The sequence below is a fragment of the Oryctolagus cuniculus genome, chromosome 3 (assembly GCF_051225735.1).
Source record: "Oryctolagus cuniculus isolate XC-2025 breed Fujian yellow rabbit chromosome 3, ASM5122573v1, whole genome shotgun sequence".
In the NCBI taxonomy this organism is placed as follows: Eukaryota; Metazoa; Chordata; class Mammalia; order Lagomorpha; family Leporidae; genus Oryctolagus; species Oryctolagus cuniculus.
Window position 1 is genome coordinate 196,557 of NC_142869.1, and position 22,616 is coordinate 219,172.

At 61.1% G+C, this 22,616-nt stretch overlaps 1 protein-coding gene across 4 annotated transcripts; it reads right to left on the reverse strand.

Moving 5' to 3' along the window:
• Positions 1 to 141: 141 nt before the first annotated feature.
• GAL3ST2 (galactose-3-O-sulfotransferase 2) lies at positions 142 to 22,597 on the reverse strand. 4 transcript variants are annotated; one of them, XM_089328772.1, is made up of 5 exons: positions 18,709 to 18,829; positions 11,131 to 11,216; positions 10,627 to 10,713; positions 9,499 to 9,769; positions 142 to 8,293 (listed from the first exon to the last, which is right to left on the reverse strand). In XM_089328772.1, the coding sequence occupies exons 2-5, from the start codon at positions 11,142 to 11,144 to the stop codon at positions 7,475 to 7,477; spliced, it is 1,191 nt and encodes a 396-aa protein (XP_089184898.1). In that variant the 5' UTR covers positions 11,145 to 11,216; positions 18,709 to 18,829; the 3' UTR covers positions 142 to 7,474. The 4 variants fall into 4 exon arrangements, with proteins under 4 accessions (XP_089184898.1, XP_008250620.1, XP_069925998.1 ...); XM_008252398.5 differs by lacking the exons at positions 11,131 to 11,216; positions 18,709 to 18,829 and adding an exon at positions 18,872 to 22,597; XM_070069897.2 differs by lacking the exon at positions 11,131 to 11,216 and having other exon boundaries at positions 18,709 to 18,864.
• Positions 22,598 to 22,616: the final 19 nt, after the last annotated feature.

Below are 22,616 nucleotides of genomic sequence, written 5' to 3' on the forward strand. Positions count from 1 at the left end.
CTGCGGGGAAGAGGCAGGCAGGAGGGGCCGTCGGTCTCCCTGGGCCACTCCGTATCCTGTCTGCTCTGGCTTAGAATGCCTGCGAGCCTTTCATTTTGTCTTGATTATGCTCATGTTTAAATCGTTTGTCTCTTTCACTTCTTTTCTCCCTACTTATTTCTGAAAATCTCTGAGACCAAAAAAAAAATTTCAAATGTTGGGTGTGGGATGACCACAAAAACCACGAGGTGGCAGCCACCGGCTGAGGACGGAGCTGCCGTGGGAGGAGGACTGGTCCAGGTGGCCAGGAGGCCCCTAGGGCACCTACCAGGCCCACAGTTCCCCCCGGAAAACTCCGTCACAGCTGGGCAAGCCAGAGCCGTGCACCAAGGACAAAAGGAACCCTGAGGGTGTCGTGGCACAGCAGGGCCCTGCCCAGACCCTAACGCTCCCTCACCAGCTTGCAGGTTTTTCTTTGCTCTCAGGAGAAACGAAATGGGATCCCCAACTCCTAACACACGCAAAGAGTTTCTCTGCCAGACTCTGGTCCATTCCCAGGCACGAGAGGCAGACGGACAGACACCCATACGCTCACAACAGGGCTGGGCCACGTCAGAGCCAGGAGCCGGGAACTCCATCCAGGTCTCCCACGTGCTGGCAGGGGCTCAACCAGTTGAGCCATCACTGCTGCCTCCCTGAGGGCTCCGGGGCAGGAAGTTGGCGTCGGGCACGGGAGCTGGGAGGAGGGTGGAGAGTCAGCCGGCAAGGCCCTCAGAGCTCCGACTGTCTGGCCGTCTGTTTTCCTCTGCCTATTTTGAATCTGCAACTTTTTTCTTCTATTAAGATAACGGAAAATTTGCTCACAGACAGACGAGCACAGACGTAAAGTAAAACTGCTAAGGTGACAGTGAACAGCCCAAACTCGTTGTGGTCCACATACCATCTCTGCAGATTGTGTGCATGTGAACGAGAAAGTCCCGAGAAGCAGGAGCAGGCGGCTGCGGGGCAGGCAGTGTGGCTGGGAGCTGGCGCCTGTGTGGACCGGCACTCGCCAGGGACAGGGCGCACAGCCAGGCTTCCGACAGAGGCTCCAGGACCCTGGCCAGCCCGGACCTGGCACAGCTTCTCCTGCAGGACGCCCGAGAGCGGTGACTCATCATCAAAGGACCCTCCCCCACTTGCCAGTGGACACCTCAGCTTCTGTCCCAGGGAGGAAGTACAGCTGGGCCTGCACCCGCCGCTGGTGCTTCCGACACCCCTGCTGTCCACCTGCCTGTGCCCCTCCACTCCCCTCAAAGCTTCGGGATCTCCTGCACCTGCACATACACTCTGGGACCTGAGGTCTGGCCTTTGCTTGCTCCCTGCCCCACTCTGGCCGACACACACAGTGTGGTGACAATCTTGGTGCCCTTGCTGACTGGTGTGACTCCAGCATCCCTTACAGGCACTGGTTTGAGTCCTGGCCGCTCCACTTCCAATCCAGCTCTCTGCTAATGCGCCAGGGAAAAGTACTGGAGGATGGCTCAAGCGCTTGGGCCCCTGCTCCATGTGGGAGACCCTGATGGAGCTCCTGGCTTCCACCTGGCCCAGCCCTGGCTGTTGCAGGGAACCAGTGAGCTCTCTCTCTCTTTCTGTGCATGTGTGTGTGTGTGTTTGTATCCCTCTCCCCGTAACTTTGTCTTTCAAATAAATCTTTTTTAAAAATCTTGTATGTGAGAACATCAGCGAGGAGCTTCCTCGTCAGCTGCTGAACTCTAATGGCTCGTGACCCACAGCTTGAATTCTCAGAGCATTTGCAACCAGACTCACGCCCCAGGCAGGTGGCTTCTGCTAACGTAGAGACCGCGGCCTGAGCACTCATTTCCCAAGCAGCATTGGGGACCGAGGGAGGCCAGGACCCACTCACAGAGGTGACCAGAGCAGGACGATGGCGTGGGGCTGTGTGGGCTTTTATGCCTTCTACTCACAACATCGTGCCTTTTTTTTTTTTTAAGATTTATTTATTTATTTATTTGAAAGTCAGAGTTACAGAGAGGCAGAGAGAGAGGTCTTCCGTCCAATGGTTCACTCCCCAAATGGCTGAAACAGTTGGAGCTGTACCGATCCAAAGCCAGGAGTTTCCTCCGGTCTCCCACGTGGGTGCAGGGGCCCAAGAACTTGGGCCATCTTCTGCTTCCCCAGGCCATAGCAGAGAGCTGGATCAAAAGTGGGGCAGCCAGGACTCGAACCGGCGCCCATACGGGATGGCAGCACTGCAGGCGGCAGCTTTACCCGCTCTGCCATAGCACCGGCCCCAGCATCGTGGCTTTTTACTCCCATGACTCTGCTGGAGTTCAGGAATTTCTCCCTGGGCCCCGCCAGCCACAGCTGCGGCGTGTAGCATGCTTTGGCGAGCAGGGCACTGCTTCCCCTCCCCGCCCGATTCCTCAGAAATTCACTCCGTGTTCACAAGTGTTTTCATTGTTGCTTTTTGACCACAATGTGATTGCTTGAGCTCGGGAGAGGGCCTGTTCTCTTTCTAAGGAGCGGTGTATGGAAACCTGGGCTGCTTTAGTATATGTGCTGTCGAAGCGAGCACAGCCTGGCCTGCTTTAGACACTTCCTGTCATTGAAGGGGCATCCACTCCCCGCAGGCCACACACCCCGCAGACCCGGCGCCGCGGCAGAATCTGATGTTGCCCTGCATCACGTTTCCAGCGGAAAGAGGTTTCTAAATTGGGGTTGTTGTATGGTAAGGCACTTTCATCAAGCTCATTTTGCAAACAAATTGGTTTTACTTTAATTATCTTTGGTAAAAATCAGTATGACGGTAGAGAGAAAAATTGCTTCTTAAACAGATAACGCTCCTGCTCGCAGGCAGAGGCCGTCTGTCGTTGCTGTTTTATTCTCTCCCGGGCTACGCTGGCTGCCTAGCGCGGGGCCCCTCACTCCAGTCCCGTCCCAGTCACTGCACACAGGAGCTGCTCCCTGAGCCCAAGCCGAAGCCAGACAACCCGGGGTTAACACCTGGCCTGCGCCCCACACAAAGGTCACCACGCTCCCCCAGCCGTGACCAGCGACATTTACACAGGGATCAGGACCGGAAGGCACCCTCGGAGCCAGGTTCCCTGTCCCCTAGGGACTGTCACTGCTCTCTGCTCTGTTTGTGCCCCCCTTCTCACCCAGGCTGAGTGGAGGGGTAGCTCCCATGAACGTGAGAGAACCTGACCCAGGGACCCCGCAGGCACCCAGGGAGCAGCTTTGCCAGCACCCACCCCACACCCTGGTCCCTTCCTATGACACTAACTCAGCCCAGCCCTAGATAACTCATTGGTTAAGTTGAAAATGCCTGCTTTGTTGCTGATACTGCTTGATCTCTCTGGACAATGCCCTCCGGGGAGCCGAGGCCCCATTGCAAAGAATAAACCAGCAGCCTCAGTGGTTACAGTGAGTCCTGCCCGGGTCCCCCGGTCGCTCGATGCTCATGTCACCTTCAAGCCTAGGTCCTTGGCTCAGAACGCCCACGCTGAATCGGACTTGTTCTCTCATTCATTTCGTTTTGTGTTTTTCTCATGAAAGTTTGTACGCATTACCTGTGAGAGCCTTGGGAAAGTGCAACTCCTTACAATTTAGTGCTTGCCCAGTGCTGAGGTAACAGCCACTGCCCACTGCACAGCAGGACGGAGCTCAACAAGGACCACACTGTAGCCTGAGGAGCACTCCTGCCCAAGTGACCGGAAGCGTTTTCCCCCTGACTCCTGGTAGCCGTGCACTTCCGCTGGATGTGGGACCAGACCAGCAACTGGGACAGCACATGTCCAATCTGGCTCTGAGAGACAATCAAAACCTAACTGCTGGCTTCCAAGAAAACATTTTTTTTTTTTGACAGGCAGAGTGGACAGTGAGAGAGAGAGACAGAGAGAAAGGTCTTCCTTTGGCCGTTGGTTCACCCTCCAATGGCCGCCGCAGCCGGCACGCTGCAGCTGGCGCACCGCGCTGATCTGATGGCAGGAGCCAGGTGCTTCTGGTCTCCCATGGGGTGCAGAGCCCAAGCCCTTGGGCCATCCTCCACTGCCTTCCCGGGCCACAGCAGAGAGCTGGCCTGGAAGAGGGGCAATCGGGAAAGAATCCGGCGCCCCAACCAGGACTAGAACCCAGTGTGCCGGCGCCGCAAGGCGGAGGATTAGCCTAGTGAGCCGCGGCGCTGGCCAAGAAAACATTTTTTTAAAGATTCATTTATTTATTTGAAAGTCGGAGTTATAGAGAGAGACAGAGAGATCTTCCATCCACGGGTTCCCTCCCTGGATGACTGCATCAGCAGGAGCAGGGGCCCACGGAGCCAGGAGCTTCCTCCAGGTCTCCCACGTGGGTGCAGGGACCCAAGCACTTGGGCCACCCTCCGCTGCTTTCCCAGGCCACAGCAGGGAGCTGCTTCATAAGTGGAGCAGCCAGGACTCCCGCTGCACCCACAAGGGATGCTGACGCTGCTACGCCACAACACCAGCCCCCAGAGAAAATATTTTGATCAAAAAAGGAAATGTAGGCCGGTGCCACGGCTCAATAGGCTAATCCTCCACCTAGTGGCACCAGTACACTGGGTTCTAATCCTGATCGGGGCGCCGGATTCTGTCCTGGTTGCCCCTCTTCCAGGCCAGCTCTCTGCTGTGGCCCCGGGAAGGCAGTGGAGGATGGCCCAAGTCCTTGGGCCCTGCACCCCATGGGAGACCAGGAGAAGTACCTGGCTCCTGCCATCGGATCAGCGCAGTGCACCGGCAGCAGCGCACCGGCCGCGGCGGCCATTGGAGGGTGAACCAACGGCCAAAGGAAGACCTTTCTCTCTGTCTCTCTCTCTCACTGTCCACTCTGCTTGTCAAAAAAAAAAAAAAAAAAAAAAAAAAGGAAATGTAAAAGTTGTCAAAATCAAAATGGATGGGGCCAGCGCTGTGGTGTAGTGGTTAAAGCTGACACCTGCAGTGCCGGCATCCCATTTGGGCGCCAGTTCTAGTCCCGGCTGCTCCACTTTCGATCCAGCTCTCTGCTATGGCCTGGGAAAGCAATGGAAGATAGCCAAGTCCTTGGGCCCCTGAATCCACGTGGGAGACCCTGAGGAAGCTCCTGGCTCCTGGCTTTGGATCAGCCAGCACCAGCCATTGTACCCATCTGGAGAGAGAACCAGCAGATAGAAGACCTCTCTCTCTCTCTCTTTCTCTTTCTTTCTCTCTCTCTCTTCCCTCCCTCCCTGTCTCTCCCTCCCTCCCTCTCTGTAACTCTGCCTTTCAAATAAATAAATCTTTTTTAAAAAATGGAGCCACATGTGCCAATCCAAACAAAAATATGAATATAACTGGGAGGTTGTGAAGGCAAGGTTCTATCGTGACTTCCTGAGAGTGACCATCACGAGAGGGCCAGGGCCACAGCTGGCAGGACAATCACTCCTGCGAGACCCTTGGACAGAAGCCTCTTTGTCACGAGTCTTCCTGTGCCAGGATTGTTGCAACCGAAATCTCCCTGCGCCCCAGCCTCTGCAGATGCTGGAGGTTCGTCGTGCACATGCACGGCTGTCACCAAGCTCGGCTACTCCCAGTCGGTCCCGTTGCTCTCGGGAGAATCTCTCTGGTTTTCATTAGCTTGACAACCACGGCACGAATGCTGCCACGGCCTTACACAGAAACCGCCTCAGACCAAGGTCACCTGCCTTTCGTCCTGCGCTCTCGGTTACTGCTGCAGACATGCAGCGCTCCTCTCTCCGTCAGAACCTCCCCTGGCCTCAGCCTCTCCGAATGTGCTTGCAGCTGCCCGGGCTGCTTTCCCCAACTAACACCGCGGCTCCTCGGAGGACCTCTGGTGGCTACGGAGGCTGACAACATAGAAACCTGCGTTTCCACCTTCTCTTGAACAACCGGAAAGTCTTCCTCCCAGTCCCTGCGCACAGGGCACACCCAGCCCCACCCCTCAAGGCCATGTCCAGGGCCCCTGGGCACAGCTGAGGCTTTGCCCGCTGTGTACAGGCAGGTGAGGGAGATGTCCTTGATGGGATCTCCCATCCTGGAGTTCTGAGTCCTACCTCAGTCAGCGCTGGCCGCACACAAGGCAGCAAGTGCAGCCACCCTGTGTCCCGGCTCCATCGCTGCGCAGGGCTGCAACATCTTCCGCAACCCTTCCGAGCGGACAACTTGAGCAGGTTTTTTCCAATATTCTCTATTACAGACTGCGTTCATTTTTACATTGTAAGACACACCCAACCCCCCAGGCAGCACCGAATGACACAATCCTGGCTGAGCTCCGCGCCCTCCCTTGCTGAGCAGCTTAGGGCAGGCTCTGGGTCTGCAGACAACACCGGGCAGGGGTGCCAGTGCAGTGGCTGCGTCCCACCCACACCCAACCCGAGTTGGCCCGGCTCTGTCCTGCAGGGCTCACACGCCGGAGCAGAGAGCCGGCCGTGTGTCCTGTGAGACGGCTACTCAGAGGGTAGCAACGCTGACAGCTCCGAGTCTTGCCTTGACTGGGGGTCACTTTTTCCATCGCTTGACCCGGATTCTTTTCCATGGCCTTCCGCCCCTCTGCTCCCCCTCCCTGCTTTCCCATGGTTCTCTCTAGGCTGAGCAGGTGACCCCGGGGCCTCTGGACTCTGGGTCAATGTTCATCCTCTTCTGCACTGTCCCAATTCTGTTTCTAGAAGCCATGTTTTCAATTTCCAAATATTGTCTTCTATTCTCCAGTTTGTTCTGAGAGCCCCTTACAATCCCTACATTTAATTCACATGCTAAGCTGGCGTCCGAGGGAGCTGCTGTCCCTCAGCCTCCGTGTGCAGACACAGACACACTGGCAATGAAGCGGCTGTGAGGACCCTCCCAGGCTGGGTACACAGGCCCAGGCTGACCCACGGGCTGAGCGTTGAGTGGGCACTGCTGGGCGCCCACGGTGCACCCCACTCTGCCCAGGAGTGGGGGACCAAGGCTTCCTGTGTGAGGTCTCTGCGCAGCCCCCCCAGGAAGGACAAAGAGGGAGGGCTGCCCAGAGGTGCACCTGCTGGACTCCATCCAACCCGGTGTCCACGACAACCTGGAGCCTCTGAGCTTGGAAGGCTCACTCTTGCAGGGCGGTGTCGAGGGCACTGAGCGGTAAGTGGTTCTGACCCTTCAGTCGGAGCAGCTCTGTGGGAAACAGAGGCTCTGCCAGTGGGAGGCTGACCGCCCCCACCCCCGACACACGGTGCCAGCTCCCCGGGGCCTGTATTCAGGCGCAGCCCTGGCCAGGGGGGAGGTGCCCACTGCAGGAAATTGGCGAGAGTCTGAGCTCCTGCAGGCATGGCTGCCCCAGCTCTCTCCCAGCTCAACCACACTCCCTCCCAAGCCGTGTCTGTGGCCAGCAGGGTCGGGGTCCCAGACCTAGGGCCCCCTCCGAGAAGAGCGAGCCTCTTCTCCTGTCCCTCATCTTCACCCCGCCCAGTGGTGTTCGGGGAGGCCTGGGAGAGGGGCGCGGGTGTGCGGCGGCCCCTTAACCGCGCCAGCGCCCGCTACTCTTCCAGGAGGGGGATGGCCTTGCGGGGCTTCTCCGGGAACTGCAGGGCGTACAGATGCGCCATGTACTGGAGCTCCGGCATCACCATCCTCCGGCACATGCGCAGCGTGGCGTTGTCCAGCCCGGGCCTGAGGTTGTAGCCCAGGATGTCGGCCTCGCCCGACTGGAAGGGGCGCAGGAGCCGGTCGGTGATCTGCGCCTGGTTCTGCGGAGCGCCATCCTGCAGGCACAGCTCGGTGAGCTCCTGGCGCCGCGCGCGCAGCCTGGCCACGTCGGAGCGCAGGCGGCGCGGGCCCAGCTCGGCGTGCAGCCGCGCCCACAGCGTACGGTTAAAGTGGTCGTACAGGCGCCAGTCGAGCGCGCACCAGCGCCGGGCCAGCTCGCGGCTCTCGGGCGGCAGGTGCGCCACGGTGCGCGCGCTGCGCGAGTTGAGCCTGAAGGCCACCACGTCGTCCAGGCTCCAGCGCAGCAGGTGCCGCAGCAGCACCATGGACTCGTCGAAGTGCTCCGCGATGAGCATGAGCTGGAAGCGCTGCTCCACGTCGGCGATGCGCGCGCGCACGTAGCCCTCGTCGGGCGGCGCGTTGTGGTCGAAGCCCAGGTCGAACCACATGTTGTTGCGCGCGTACGCGTTGCTCACCACCAGGCTGTCGTTGTAGAAGCGCTCGGGCGACTCCAGGAACGCCTGCAGCGTCTTGACGTGGCGGAAGGCGGGCACGTAGCCCTTGTAGTAGGTGAAGGAGGACTCCAGCTGGTAGCCCGGGTCTCTGAGGATGGAGAAGTAGAAGGTGTCCTCCGGCATGACCTTCTGCACCTGGGGGAGACGACGGGAGACCCTCAGAGCACCTGCGAGCAGAGCCCCGCCCCCACACGCAGCTGTGCCCACAGCGCTTCTCACACACGCGCACACACACACGCAGAGTCCCGCCCACTTATTCTGCACCCAGAGCCCTGCCCCCACACATACCTGTGCCCAGAGCCTCTTCCCCATACACATATCTGCACCAACACCTAGAGCCCCTCCCACACACACATCTGCCCACAGCCCTTCACACACACACACACACCCCTGCACCCAGAGCCCCGCCCACACACAATTCTGTGCCCAGAGCCCCCTCATGCACCTGTGCCCAGAGCCCCGCCCACAAATATGCACCTGTGCTGAGCCCCTCTCACAAACACCTGTGTGCAGAACCTCCCCCCCCCCCACCAGCCTGCAGAGCCCCTCCCACACAGGTGCCCTCCACAGCTCCTTGGAGCAGAGCCAAAGCCACATGCAAGCCATGGAGTGTCCAGAGCAAAGGCTGGGAGAGTGGTGAGCATAGGGGTGGCAGGACGGGGGGAGCCCTCCTGTGGCAGCCGTGGCTGGCCCAGAGGCCTCTGTGTGGGATGCAGAGGGCACCCATGGGTCCCTGGGACCGGGAGCTTCCATCACACTCATCTGCCCTGGCTGTGATCAGCCCATTTCACAGATGAGGAAACTGATCCTTGTAGTAGTCACACATTCCCCAGGGCCCCTGGTATCCTTGGAGGGGCCACATTTATGGTGCCTACTGGGGCCGAGGGTCAGAGAATGGTGATATCCAGAGGCAGGCCACCCGCTGCCCTGTACCTCATCACCCGCCTCCCCCCACCTGGCCTCCCTGTGGCTGGCCCAGGCCACCCTGCTCCCTGCCAGGCATTATCCATGGGGCTCCCAGACTGACTCACACACTCACACTAGCCACGCCCTCCCTTCTCATCTCCTCTTGGAAGAAGAGGCAGGAAAGGAGGTGGCCTCGGGCTGGGACCTGAGTACAGGAGGGAGCTGTGGAGAGTGCATCATCTCGCAAGCAGACACGGAAGCACACGCATGCCAGGCTGGGCAGGGCTGGCTGTGTTCAGGAACCAGAGGGAGGTCCCCAGAGCAGCCACAGGCAGCCTGGAGAAGTGTCCGCCATGGCCTCACACCTGCTCTCGTCTGTCCAGGCTGAACCCCCAAAGTCCCACGGTCGCATCTGCAAGCCCGGGGCCCCGCACCTCGGGGAGGTTAAACCTCAGGTGGTTGCACATGATGTTGAAGCGCCGCGGCGTGCCGGTGCTGCCCTCCTCCGCACCCTCCACGTAGCGCGCCAGGAAGAGCCAGGGGTAGCCCAGGTGGACGCGGCCGCCGGCAGGCAGCGCGGTGGACAGGTTGTGCTTCTCAGCAAAGCGGTACAGGATGTTGAGGACGGTGCTGCTGGCCGTCTTGTGGGTCTTGAGGAACATGACGTTGGTGACCGGAGGACCCTCAGCCTGGCCACTGAGCAGGCTGGGAGGGGGCACGGGCCACAGTCAGCAAGGACCCCAAAACCCCAAGGAACCCCAACATGAGAGCCCCAACCAGGAACCCCCAGCCCCATCACCTGAAAACCCCCTAAGCCTGGACCCTGGGAGCTTCCCCTGGAGGCTGGGTGTCCCCACATGTGCCACAGGCTCAGCCCCCAGCCCCTACTCCCGTCTGGCTCCCCAGACCCCTGCATGATACGGGCCCTGTGGCCTTAATCACACACCAGCATTTCTTGCCTGACCTTTCATGAAGGGACAAAGGTGGGCCTCCATAGCCGAGGCCTGCCCAGCACAGGGCCCATCCCTACACCCGTCCACAGCACCCCCCAGCCACCTTGGAGCAGCAGCCAATGCAGGTGACCGGGGTGGTGGGTCAGGGCAAGAGGAGAAGGACGTGACCCAGAGACCCAACCAGTGGGGCCACACAATGGGAAGGCCATGCCCTGGCCAAGGCCCTGAGTTGGGGCACGGTGGGCTGCAGGCATGGCTGTGAATGGCCACCTGTGTGGAATGTGGTGGGAGATGCCCCAGATCTGACCTTTAACCTCCCAGACACCAGTGGGCCCGGCCCACCTCTGCTGGGAGGAACCAGGGGGCCTTCCAGAGCCACTCATCTAGTGGCGGCCTGGCTCCCTGCACCTAGTGACCTCTGCATGCATCGGCTGTGCCCAGCACCAGCCCCTGGCCCAGGCACAGCCCTGCTTTCCTGAAGCCGTCCCCAGAGCACTGGGGACACACTGGGCTCCCCACGAGGAAGGGCCCGCCCGCCTCCCCTCTCCCACAGGGGAGACAACCTGGAAGGCAAGCAGCCCTGTCCCTGTGGTGTGACAAGGGACTTACGGCAGGAGCAGCTCCATGTCCATGTGCAGGAAGCCCACCAGCAGGAACACGGCCAGGACCAGGAGGAGGAGCACAACCTGCAGGGACCTGGGGGCAGGTGAGTCATCAGTGACCCTCAGGACCTCCTGGAGCCGCCTCCAGGCCTTGGACTGGGGAGACCTGGGCTGGCCTAACTCAGCCCCACCCTTGCCATCCACTTTGTTCAGAACTGGGGGCAGGGGGATGGGGACTGAGGCACATAAACCTGAGGGGCCAGGGACCCTCTGGGAGACAGATCGGGTAGGGTACAGAGGGGTGGCTGAGGGGCAGGGACTGTGTCGTCCCAGACTCCATGCTGGAGGACGGCCCTGTGTGATGGCTCCTGGAGGGGGGTGCAGGTGCTTAGGGTTGGGGAGCGCGGCTGGGCAGGTCACCCTTCAGGGGTTTGCTTCCACTTCCCACCCCATCCCTCCCAAAGGGGGGACACAGAAAAGATGCCACCCAGAACCCAGGACGAGCCCTCACCAGGTGCTGTTCATGCTGACCCCTCAGCTGGTGCGGATGTGAAGGTTATATTCCTGCTGCTCCGGCCGCCCCACCTGAGGTCTCGGCTGTACCAAGACAGAGGCAAGTGCCAGGGACAAGGATCACCCCACACACACCTGAGAAGGGAGGAGCCCACAGCAGGGGCCGGGCCTGGTCCCAGGAACTCTGCAGGTGGGGCGCAGGCAGCAGCACCTGAACTCGGGGTTCAGATCAGGCGGGGACTCCCAGCCCTCCTGTCCCTGGACAAAGATCACGTCGACACATGGCAGCAGAGGGGCCCCACCAGTAGCCAGGCCTGCCTGCCACTAGCCAAGGCCCTCTCACTGAGCAAAGATCACACGGGAGGGGCCAGGGCCCTCTTCGCTGGGATCTGTGCCACCCCGGAGGCCACCGTGCACTTCGGCAGAGGGGGACCTGAGAGAGGGAGAGGAAGCCCCTCCAGTCTTGGCGAAAGGGGGCTGTCCCAAGTTTCTGTCTCCAGACCAAGTCAGTTCCCCCAGCCATCGGGCTTCCCCAGGACATCATGGTCACCACAGATACAAGGGGCCTCTGACCACCCTCTGCAGCCTGGGCGTGACCACTCTAGCCTCCCACTCACCTTGCCCACTTCTGCCTCAGCCCAGCCTCAACCCACACCCACTGCTCTCGCTGCTGGTTCTTGCAGGTCTAAGCCCAGCACAACGAGGATGCTGGTGGCTCCCAGGCACAGATGGCTACCGAGCTCCAGACATCACACTCACATCTGGATCAGCAGCAAGGGAGAAGCAACGAGGCCAGACACAAATGAGAATCCCCAGAGCAAACGCCACTTGCGTCTTGTTGGCCAGAACTCGGTCGCCTGCTCACATTCCCCCATTGTCTCTGTGGTGGGAGAAGGGGGTGGGCACGGGCGCCCTGACGCACACCCAGGAGAACATGGGGATGGGGATGGGGATGTGGCTGAGCCCGGGTCTGCCCGGCCTCCCCCGTGAGGCAGAGGCTCCTCTGAAGGAAACAGGCCTGGGGCCTCCCCCTCGCAGGCGAGGACCACCTGGAGGCCTCCATCAGTCCTGACGCTGGGGGAGGCCAGGCTTAAGACAGAACCAGGAAGCTGCACCGACTCAGTGTCCACAGCCAAGGAGCACTGGGACCACGAAGCAGGACACAGCCACCCTGGCCGGCCCCCAGCCCCAGCGTCCCCGGCTGTGCACCCCAGAGCCTCGGGTGGTCCTTAGCAGTCTGGCAGCAAAAACGAAGCATGGGTGTGCCTCACAGTGTATTGGGTCATTTGGCCCACTGTGTGTTCCGGTGAGAGCTTCCAGCACCTCCGTCCTACCCGGACCCCTCTTGAGATGGGTGTGAGTCCAGGGAGGCTGGGTCTTCCCCGTTCCTCACAAGGGCCCTGGTCAGGACTGTGATAGCCACCAGGAGGGGCTGTACCCAGCTCTGAGCTCCCTCGCCCTCGCCACACCCAGCACGCATCGGACCACAATGCTGGTGGCTCAGTGGGTGACTAACTAGCTGGAGTCCCAGCTGTCAGAGGCCCAGAGCAGACACAGGTACACTCACCTCACTCTGATAACAACTTGGCTCCTGGACCCAGAGCCGCAGAGGACTGTGCCCTGTGGGTGCCCCAACCACTCCCGGTGCCCCTGTGGCACTCCCAGAGAGGCCTCATATCTGCTCTCCCAGGGAGGTCCCACCCCACGTCCTCCCCCACTTGGAGGAGCAGGAGGATTGCAAGGAAAGGGGTCTATCGGCTGCAGTCCCACAGCAGGGCTGTGCCTGGAGGGGCGGGGCTTTCGGATGGGCATTTGATGCCAAGAAAGCTTCTGAGTGGGAAGAAATGGAGGCAAAGAGGGGTGGAGGGACAGGGCAGGGAGCCCCACGTGAGGTCAGGCACGGTCACAGCTGGACTCCAGGAGCTCACTGTCTGCAGAGGACACCGGGGGGAGCTTCCTGTGTGCGCTGGGCTTTAACGCTGGGCTTTACAGGGTGCACAGGAGCACGGGATTCCAGCAAGGGGAAGCCAGAGCAAGAACTCTGCCAATGCCTGGGAGAGGGCAGTTGATGGGCAGGTGGCTGGGGCCGGGGAGGTGGGGGCGGGACAGCAGCCAGGCAGACGTCTGTAACCAGGATTGGATCAGCACCAGCAGGCTGCCGGGGGGAGATGAGGGTCCCTGTGTTCCCCAGCTGTCTGCTCCTTGGGCTGGGCCCGAGCAAGAGCCCTCACACTCCTGTGCCCTGGGGGAAGGGGTGATTTCTGTAGAGAGGGTCTTGAAATTTCGTATAAGTGGATTTTAAAGCTCAAATGGGTGACGATGAGGAGCCCGGCTCTCCCAGACACTGGAGCTGACAGAAAGTCACCTCTACAGGAGAGGACACATGGCCAGCGGGACGAGAAAGGCCCAGCGAGCAGAGCGGGCAGGGCCAGCTCCGGCTTGCCGCTCAGCCCAGGCCACGGTGCACTGCACACCAGCCACGGTTTACAAAGTGAAGCCGCCAGCGAGTTGGCGAGGAGAGCTGAGGCCAAAGTTCTAAGCAAACGGTCAGAGTCAGGGCTGTGCCCAGTAGTCTCCAGGAGGGAGCCCATGCTTGTAAACAGAAGACACGTCTGCCGCTCTGGGTGTGAACTCTGGGTGGGACTGGCTCGCACGACAGGCGTGTGGTGCCGGCCGCCCCTCCCTGCCGCCTCGTGGGGTCTCTGTGACCGAGTATGTGCCCTGCCCTGCCACTGCCCAGTGATTGCCATGTGTCCCCTTGTGCAAAACACATGACGAGCTCTGCCCCTGGGGTCTCTATGGACAGTGCGGATGAAACTTGAAGCCCAGAGCCGCGCTAACCAGTGGGAACACTGCCCCTGCCCACGTGGCCGTCCCTGGAGCATCAGCATCCTTCCATGGGGGGCTGGAATTGCCTGTGGGGCAGCAGAACATCTCCTGGGGAGGCAGCACTCTCGTGGGGAGGGGATCTCTCCCAAGGACCGGGGCAGAAAACTCGGATGGACGCCAGGACCCTGTGAGTCTGCAACGGGAGGGAAATGGACATCACCAGGCTGGGACACCAGGGCCACTCATCTTTCATCAGACCATGGAGGTTGGGCTCTCGGTGGGAGTTTCCAGGGGTTCATTCTGACTTGCACCGGGCTGCTGTGCGAGCTCGGGAGGCACCCACTGCCCTGTGCGGCCTCCTCACCACAAGGGTGGCAGAACCGGGGCCGGATCCAGTTCCCAGGACCTTTGGTTGAACGGCGTCACATAGCAGTTTCTGGGCTGTGGGCCCCAGCTGTGGGGCCTCACGGTCGAGTGGGGAGGGTGTGGCTGAGGCAGCGCCTGTTGGGTGCTGTGGGCAAGGTGGGGTCTAAACCCCTAATCCAGGCCCTTGCCTTTCACCTGGAACAGCATTCTAAGTAAGGCACACACTGATAAAGTTTATTTAAAAGGTGAGGAAAACACACACATGGGTGGGCATTGCTCAGGAATAGAGGGGCCAGGAAGGGAAAAGATGGGGGGGGGGGCAGAGAAAGAGCAAAGGAGAGCCCCTCCCAGGTGCCAGCCTCTTTTGAGGTTGGAGAAGGGGTGGTTAGGTGGTGCCTCCCCCAGGGCCCAGGTAAAGGGAGACATCCTAGAAAAGGCTTATTTGACTGACAGGTAGGCTGATAGGATTACATAGGGTGAGTCAGCTGTGGCTTCCACCCTGTGGCCCTAATCTAGCCCCCTGCCTTACCCACCCGCGTCTCTGCCCCCCATCCTGTGTTCCCCAGTGCGGGCATCCCTCCAACAGCAAGGGTAAGTCAGATCCCAGCTGTCCCTCAGCCCACAGGGCTGCCATGACCTGGCCCAGCAAGGCTCTGCTCAGGGTCTCTGCCCAGTGGCCACCTGAGCCTCACTCCCTCCCCACCCCACCCATACCTCCTGGCCTACACCTCTCCCAGCAGACAAGGCTAGAGCCTCCCCCACAACAGCTGTCTCTGCAAAAGTCGGCTTGCCTGGGGACTGCGACTGATAGCTTCTCACTGCTCACACAGTCCCTCCTTCCACCGCTGTGGCCCCATCCCAGTGATGCCCCTCCCCCCACTTCCTGCTGCAGTCCCACACCCAAGGCTCAGCGACCACATGGAGGGGGCTCCCAGCGGCCACAGTGGGACGAGGGGCTTCAGCCGCTAGACAATGGCAGCAGCACATCAGATCCGCTCAGCTGCAGCCAGGGGGAGAGGACCACGTTGGCCCCCCAGTGGTCAGGGTCCAGGCTGGAGGTGCCTGTGTCCAGGGGAGGAGGGACAAAGAGGCGCCACTTGAGTCACCAGCTCCAGCTGACAGTTGGCCCCTGCTGCTGACCCTTTACCAGGTGTGGGCCTTTTACAGCTCCATATAGTTAGGGCTTAACTGACTGATAAGGCTACTCATCTGCCACTCCTCCCTGCATACCAAGCCCTCCCTCTACCCTTCTCCTGGCCGGCAGGGCCCCACAACCTAGAGGCAGGGACCAGCCCACCTGGGGGTCCTGGGCCCCCCCAAAGCTGTGTCTGAGGATGGCCCCTCCCTGCCCAGCACACCCCTCCCTGCCTGAGGATGCTCCAGACCCTGCCGGCCCAGCCCAGCTGGCTCTCATCTGTACAAGGGCAAACCCAGATTCAAAAGGCTTTTCATGAAGTTTGGCTCCCGATGCAGATGGAGAGCTCTCGTCTTTCCCTTTCCTTAGCCGTTGCTGACCTGGGAAAACCTGTCGTGAGCTCTTTCTCCAACTGGGAGAGGGGTGTAAACCTCCAAGAAGCTTAACAAGTCCCGGGGACAGCTGCTCCCCAGCGAGTGTGGCCGGGGACAGCTGCTCCCCAGGGAGCGTGGCCGTGAGGGCAGGAGCCGGGCGGCAACGCCATGTCTTGTAAATGTGGGAGCAGTTGTTTTCCTTTCCATTAACTCAGTGAGCTGCACGGGTGGACGAAGGATGAACCCCAGGTGACAGATGGAGCCTGGAGTCTTCCTCTGCCCCCAAGGACTAGTGGTGTCCCCAGCACATCCTCCCCAGGCAGTTCCGGCTCCTGGGCATTTCTGCCTAAGAGGGCAGCCACACCCCACTGTCCTCGCCCAGCAAACAGAGCCAGGCCCTGCCCCCCACCCCCATCACCAGCCCCTCGGCTTCTGAGTCCCAGGCCACAGCATCTGCCTGGAGCCCAGGACCATGATGCTGCCCAGGTGCCACAGGGGACCTCAAACTTGGGCTGCCAAGGCCATGAGTGTGGTCTGCCAAAGCCAGCTGGAGCCAGTGAAGGGGGCAGGGCATCAAGCCTACAGGGCTCCAACCCTTGGCCAGTGCTGGGGTTCCCCGCCTCTCCCCAACACCCACAGGGCCCCAGGAGAAGCCTAGGAGGGATGACTTTTCCCAGGAGGCACTTGAAACCTGCTTGCTGTCCCCTTCACAGGCCTCTTCCCCGGGCAGCCATGAAGGTGTGGGGGCCCAAGTCCCCTATGGCCCTGTTGTAACTGAAGCCGGCTGAGCACCAGCCTGACACCTCCTTCCTCCCACGGCCCATGGTGTCAGGAAAACAGGAAACTCACCGAACTTCCAATTTGGCCCTTCCAGGAGTTTCTATGACAAACCCTGCCCAGACCGAGAGAGATGTCCAGGTGAGGAAGGAGTGGGGCAGGGGTCAAGCCACTCACAGGACCGGGCTTGGGAGGAACAAGCAACCCTCGCTGTGGGCCAACACCCAGCTCCCTCTCCCTGCCTGTCCAGAGGAGCTGCTTGCCACCCCACGGCCTCTGGCCAGGGTCACGGCAGCTGGCAGCCTAGGCTTCATGTCCACCAGCACGGAGGAGCCCCCAGGGGTGGGCCGGGGCCCCAGAGCCTGTCTCCAAGGACAGTACCAGTCACACCCAAACAGCATGGTTGTGGGGATAGGACCCAGCTGACTTCCACAGGGCCAGCTGACCAGGTCCACGGCCGGAGCAGCCCTCTGGGCTTCTCTTCCCAAGTGCTTCCTTCAGTCGTGGTTGACCCAGGAATGGACACAAACTCCAGAGTCATTGGCCCTGGCCACCTGCACACACGTGCCATGGAGCACACCTGAGCCTCAGTCAGACGGGTCCTGCTGGACCTGGTCCACGACCAGGGCAGATGTCAGGGTCCCAGGCCCACTGCAGATGCAGCCTGGCTCTCACAGACACTGGCACTCAGAGCACAGGGAGCAGGCAAGATGGGCTCTGTGCCTCATGAAAGGGCCCCCACCCTCCAGCCCTTCCTGTGCTGCCCATATGTGGCCACAATGATGGCACCAGCAGAGCCAGCCAACACTGGAGCCACGCAGCCTGGCAAGACAGGCAGGCACTCAGGGCTGCCTACCACGGTCCTTCCACAGCCACGGAAGCAGCACCTCAGGAGGCCCCACCACCCTGGACCCAGGCAGCAGCCGGAGCCTGGTAAGGAGACCCAGCCCTCAGTTGCCACAAGCCAGGAACCCACAGCGCGTGGCCCTCCCCAGGCCGCAGGCTCCCAGCTCCGGGTCTCCCCACTGGCCTCTGCCCCAGGAAGCTCCTCCCCCCGGCTCGCTGCTGTCCCCTCTGTGTGCCCGGGGCTGGTGGCTCTGCCAAGAAAACAAGTGTGCCGGGCCACACAGGAGCCTGCAGCACTGGCACAATTCTAGGAAAACAAACAAGAGGCTGGGGCGGTTGGGCTGCTTGGGGCTGTGGGAGGTGACTCAGCAGAGCAGGGCTTTGTGCCCCTTCCTCCCAGGAGCCTTGGCTGACTCCATGTGCTCGGAGGCACCTGGGACTGGGCAGCCTGTGTCGGAAGTGCAGCCGGGCATCCAGACGCGGGAAACCTGTGACAGTCCACTGGGCTGGCCCTGGAGCCTCTCCACAACAGGGACAACATCCACGGGCGTGGGCAGGGGGGTGACCAGGTGGTCCAGGCCGGGAGGCCACGAGGTGGGAGGTCAGAGGTCCCCAGTGGGGGCCTCCACAAGCCACATCCTAAAAGCAGTCGGACACAGTGGCGACCGTGGGCGCACAGGCAGGCAGTGGGCCCAGGAGCCAGGAGGAAGGCTCCAGCCGGCCCTGGAATTTTCCCCAAACTGGACGGTGAGCCAGGGACATGAAACGTGAAGTATTCGTGACCACACCCACCAGGGAAGGGAACCCGGGCTGCTGTGCGGGCAGGAAGCAGCCCCAGGCTCAGCCACTACCACTGCCAGACCTGGTGGGGACCCTCCAAGGCAGCTCAGCTCCGCCCCAACCCTAGCGCACTCTCAAACGCACACAAGTCTCAAGGCATCACACCAGTGTCCCCACACAGGTAAGATGCAGGACTTGGGCCCGGTGCCCCCTGCCCATCCAGCAGGCAACCAGACCCCCACGCAGTCTCAAGGCCTCTCTCACGGAACCCCACAGGCCCCAAAATCCTTGGGCCAGACCAGCAGAGAGGGCGTCGGGAGGGATGCTGCACAGCCGAGACGAGGCTGACACACTGGCCTTAGGAGGTAAAGCCCCCGAATCCAGGGCGACTTCCTGCTACAGACACACACAGAACGCCTCCTTCTGCCGCCAAGGACCAGAACACCGGCATCCGAGGCGCTGGCCTTACCTCTGCGAGCCGCCCAGCACGAACAGCATGCTGGCCTCAGGGCCTCCGGCCACGCCAACAGGCACCACCACCCTGGGCCCTGCCTGCTCCAGGATCCCCGGGGCAGAGGCGGAAGGCAGGTGTGGCCACTGTGCGAGTGTGAACTTAAATCCCCTCCGCTCACCTGCCAGCTCAGGTGCGAGGCCACGCCTCCCTCCCAGGCTTAACTGTTCTGTCAAGAAGAACCGGACCTTCCCTCCTCCATCACCACGCAGGGCCCTGGCCGCCGAGAGGTGCGTCCTGTGCCCGGGAGGACGCTGCCCACTGCAGACCGGCACAAAGCACCCGCGCCACAGCAAGGACCACATTCCAGAGGTTTCTTCTCACTCTTCTTAAGGTTGCTCCACGTGAGGTGGAAACAGGACCGTTTTTCAAATTCTGGAATGGAAAAGGAGTTTCCAAAGAGGATGTTTAAACACAAAATAAATACAAATATTAGCCTTAACTGCATAAAAGTTCATTTCTTTCTTCAGAAAATATACAAATGCGACTCTAAGACAAATGACCAACAGTCTGAACCCAACTTAAGTCCACATAGACAAAAGCTTTCTGCAAATCTGCAAGAAAAATACAAGTACCACAGAACAACGGGAAAGCAGCCTGGTGACCCTGCCCAGGCCCGGCTAGCCCTGTGCAGGCCGCCTGGCCGACCTGGGCCTGCCCCGTGGCTGCCCTCACAAGACACCCCTCTGCACCCAAGTCCCACATTGGCCTGAGCCCTGAGCAGTTTCCTGTTCTGCTCAGTGACTCACAGGGTTGGGCACATGGCCAGGGAGGGGCTTGGAAGAGGAGACATGCCATGGATGCCTTCCCCACCCCAGGGATCAGCCCTTGGCATCACAGCCCCCGTCCAGCTTGCCCGGAACGTCCAGTGCCAGCCAGAGGCCCTGGGGTCCTGGACTCTGGCTGGACACTGCAGACCCCTCTTCTGGGCCCCAGGGCTGGCAGCAGCCCCAGGGGCTCCACCCAGGCACTCAGAGACCCCACATTCCACTGCCCAGGGAAGGCAGAGGGCGTGCCCCACCCAACAGGAAACTCCGCTGCACCTCTAGCTCTCTGTCCAACACCACAGGCTCAGTCCTGAAACAGAACAGATGTCCCCGTGTCAGCTCGGTCCACCCACAGCACAGGTGGTAGGGCCAGGGGTAATCCGCACCTAAGGCCAAAAGCACCCGGGCTGGACTTCAGCTCCCTGGATCTGGAGCAGGAAGAAAAGCTGAGGTGGGCAGAACACACAATGCAATGTGATCCAAGCCCCTGGCCAGCCAGAATGGTCCTGTGCTCAGAGGGAGGTGGCCACCTGTGACAGGTGGTGTCTGAGCCTGCAAGAGACAGAGGTCTGCTGGGTGGATGGCAGCTGTGGAGCGGTGCACACACCCCTGCCTGCAGAGCCCCAGCACAGAGGGCCAGCTGGAGGTCTCCCCCCGATCCCCGCCAGCTCCGGGTGCCCAGGGCTCTGCCTCCATTCACACAGCCCCATCCCTGTGCCAGGCATGGAACCTGGCCCTGTCAGGAGGGATGGGTCTTAGCCAGACCAAGACCAGCAGGGGGGCAGCCAGGGAAGGGGGCACCAGCCATGTTTGTTTCTCCAGCTGGCACTGTCTGGCTGGCCAGGGGGCCCAGAGCAGTGTGGACAAAGGGTCCATTCTTGGGTCTGAGTTTCAGATCCCAGGGGTGGGGGTACAGGGGAAACTTCCTGTCCCCAGCAGGTGGATGGTGCCTGCCACTGGCTCTCCGCTTTTAGCCAAATGAACGCCTGCACCCGCCATCACCACAGACATCCGATCAGCCTGCATGCCATCTGCCCCTCTGACCAACGGCTCCACAGCCACAGAACCCGGAAAGTGGCTGCAGGAACTACCCGGGAACAAACGACATCACCTGACTTCCAGGCCACGTCCCACAGAACAACTGTTTGCACACAGGCTGGCCCAGGGCCAGCAGGGCTCAGGGCTACTCCAGCTCCACAGATGCCACAGCCAGGAGCCCAGGGACGACCACACACCTGCCACAGGCACCTGGTGGCAGACAAGCTCACTTGGTTTCAGCCACACCCCAGCCATCTCCAGGCTCACCTGCTCCTGCGGGCTCAGGGTCCTGGGCAATCAGCAACAGGCAGGCCCTAGGGAGAGCCGCATGCCAAGGGACCCGAGTCACCTGGGAAGCAGGATGGACCTGGAGAACCCAGAACAGTGTGGGACAGCCACCCCCAGGTCCATGTGCTGGGCCAGGTGGGCAAATCCCTAGCGTGGTGGTCTCTGGGCCCCCTCAGACACCCCCAAATCCTGACAGCTTCCCTGCCCCCCGCCACACTTCCCCAGGCTGAGCCCACCAGGCCCACATCCTCTCCCTGCCTCGTCCAGGCAGCTCCCACCCCAGCAACAGCAGCCACCTCTCTGCCCCATTATACAACATCTTCTCATGTTGCAGCTTCTGCTAATCCAAGGGCCGCCCTCAGAGACGCAGGCTCAGAGTCGCAGGGCAGGGTGGCGTGGCCATTGCTAATGTGCATGAGGCTGCAGCCTGTAAGGCTCTAGATGCCTGGCCAGGCGCACCTGACCCTGTCTTGTGGCCACCAGGAAACCGTGTCCCCATGGGCACTGAGGCAGGTGACCTGCCGTGAACAAATTTGTCACCCCAGACAGAAGGGCATGGTGGCTACCTGGGAGCCACAGGGCTTCTCAGAGGTCCCTGCTGGTACTAGCAGAACTTTCTGGATGTGAGAAAGGCCCGCCCCTGTAGGCTCTTCCTTGGGAGGCTTTGCTGGCTGTGGCATAGTCCACTGACTCCAAGGTGTGCTGTTATTTGCAGAATAACAGCCAGGGAGGGGGGTAAGAAGCCACACGTAGCTCCTCCCCCATTTTGAACAAACAAGAAGTGAGCCATCGCACTGCCAGGGACAGACCTCGGCCTGTGAGCTCAGGAACCCGAGCTGTGATCAGCAGGGCAGGGGAGCCCCAGCAGGAAGTGCCTGGCGTGTTGCTGCACCCATCACAACAGCAGCCGCGCAGGGCAGGCACAGTCAGCGCTGCCTCCTCCTGGGATGGAAGCCCACACACCAGAGGCCGGGAGGAGGCCCGCTCTCCTGGGACCAAGGGCAGAAGATGGACAGGACTCTTCCTCACTCTTGCCAGGAGCTCAACAGCCAGGGGCCAGTGTGTGTGCTCCCAGCAGAGGAAGGCCAGGCAGCTGGCCAGCAGGGCTCAGCCTCTGTGGGATGCTGTGGGAGCCCAGGATGCACCCTGCTGTCACTCTGGCCTCATGGCGACCACAGGGATCATGGCCAAGGGCAGGGGGCCGCACCCAGCAGGACAGTACACCCGGGTCTGACAACAGAGGGACCCATCCAGGGAAGAGGGACAGTGGTAATGGCCACAGGTCTGCCCAGAAGACCCAGCCAGGGAAGGGAGACAGCGGTCACAGCCACAGAACTGCTCACAGGGACGAAGTCAGGTGCGGGGACAGTAGCCATGGCCAGAGGAAACTGAGTAAGCCCTCAGACCCACTCGCCCCCTGCTCCAGTGGCAGCCTCACAGCAGGGGGCAGCCTGGAGGAGGCAGCTCAGGTATCCAGACCCACTGACCCTGCTGGGCCAGCATGAGGGGCTTCAAGTTGACCCTGACCCTTGCCCTCTGGTCATGATGAGGACCCACGAGGACCCCGCCTGTCCACAGCCAGAGGCCCTCTTGGGGCAGCAGGGGCAGTAGTGCACCTCGTCCTCAAAGACCCCTCCAGGGACCTCGTTCGGGCCCAGGAGCCGGTAGCTCAAGGGCTACCCCTCCTCCAGGGGTGAGCTCAGCTCCCACCATGATAGAGCAGACAGAGGGACAGGGTGGGGGCTGGGGGACAGGTCTCCCTCCTGACAGCTG

What these genes read in the sequence shown, in the direction of transcription:
- GAL3ST2 (XM_070069897.2), bottom strand. Translation starts at nt 18,737, where the DNA reads ATGCTGTTCGTGCTGGGCGGCTCGCAGAG. An exon ending in GTGCTGGGCGGCTCGCAGAG is followed by an intron (nt 10,714 to 18,708) that starts GTAAGGCCAGCG and finishes ACCTGCCCCCAG; the next exon opens with GTCCCTGCAGGTTGTGCTCC. An exon ending in TGAGGTTTAACCTCCCCGAG is followed by an intron (nt 8,294 to 9,498) that starts GTGCGGGGCCCC and finishes CGTCTCCCCCAG; the next exon opens with GTGCAGAAGGTCATGCCGGA.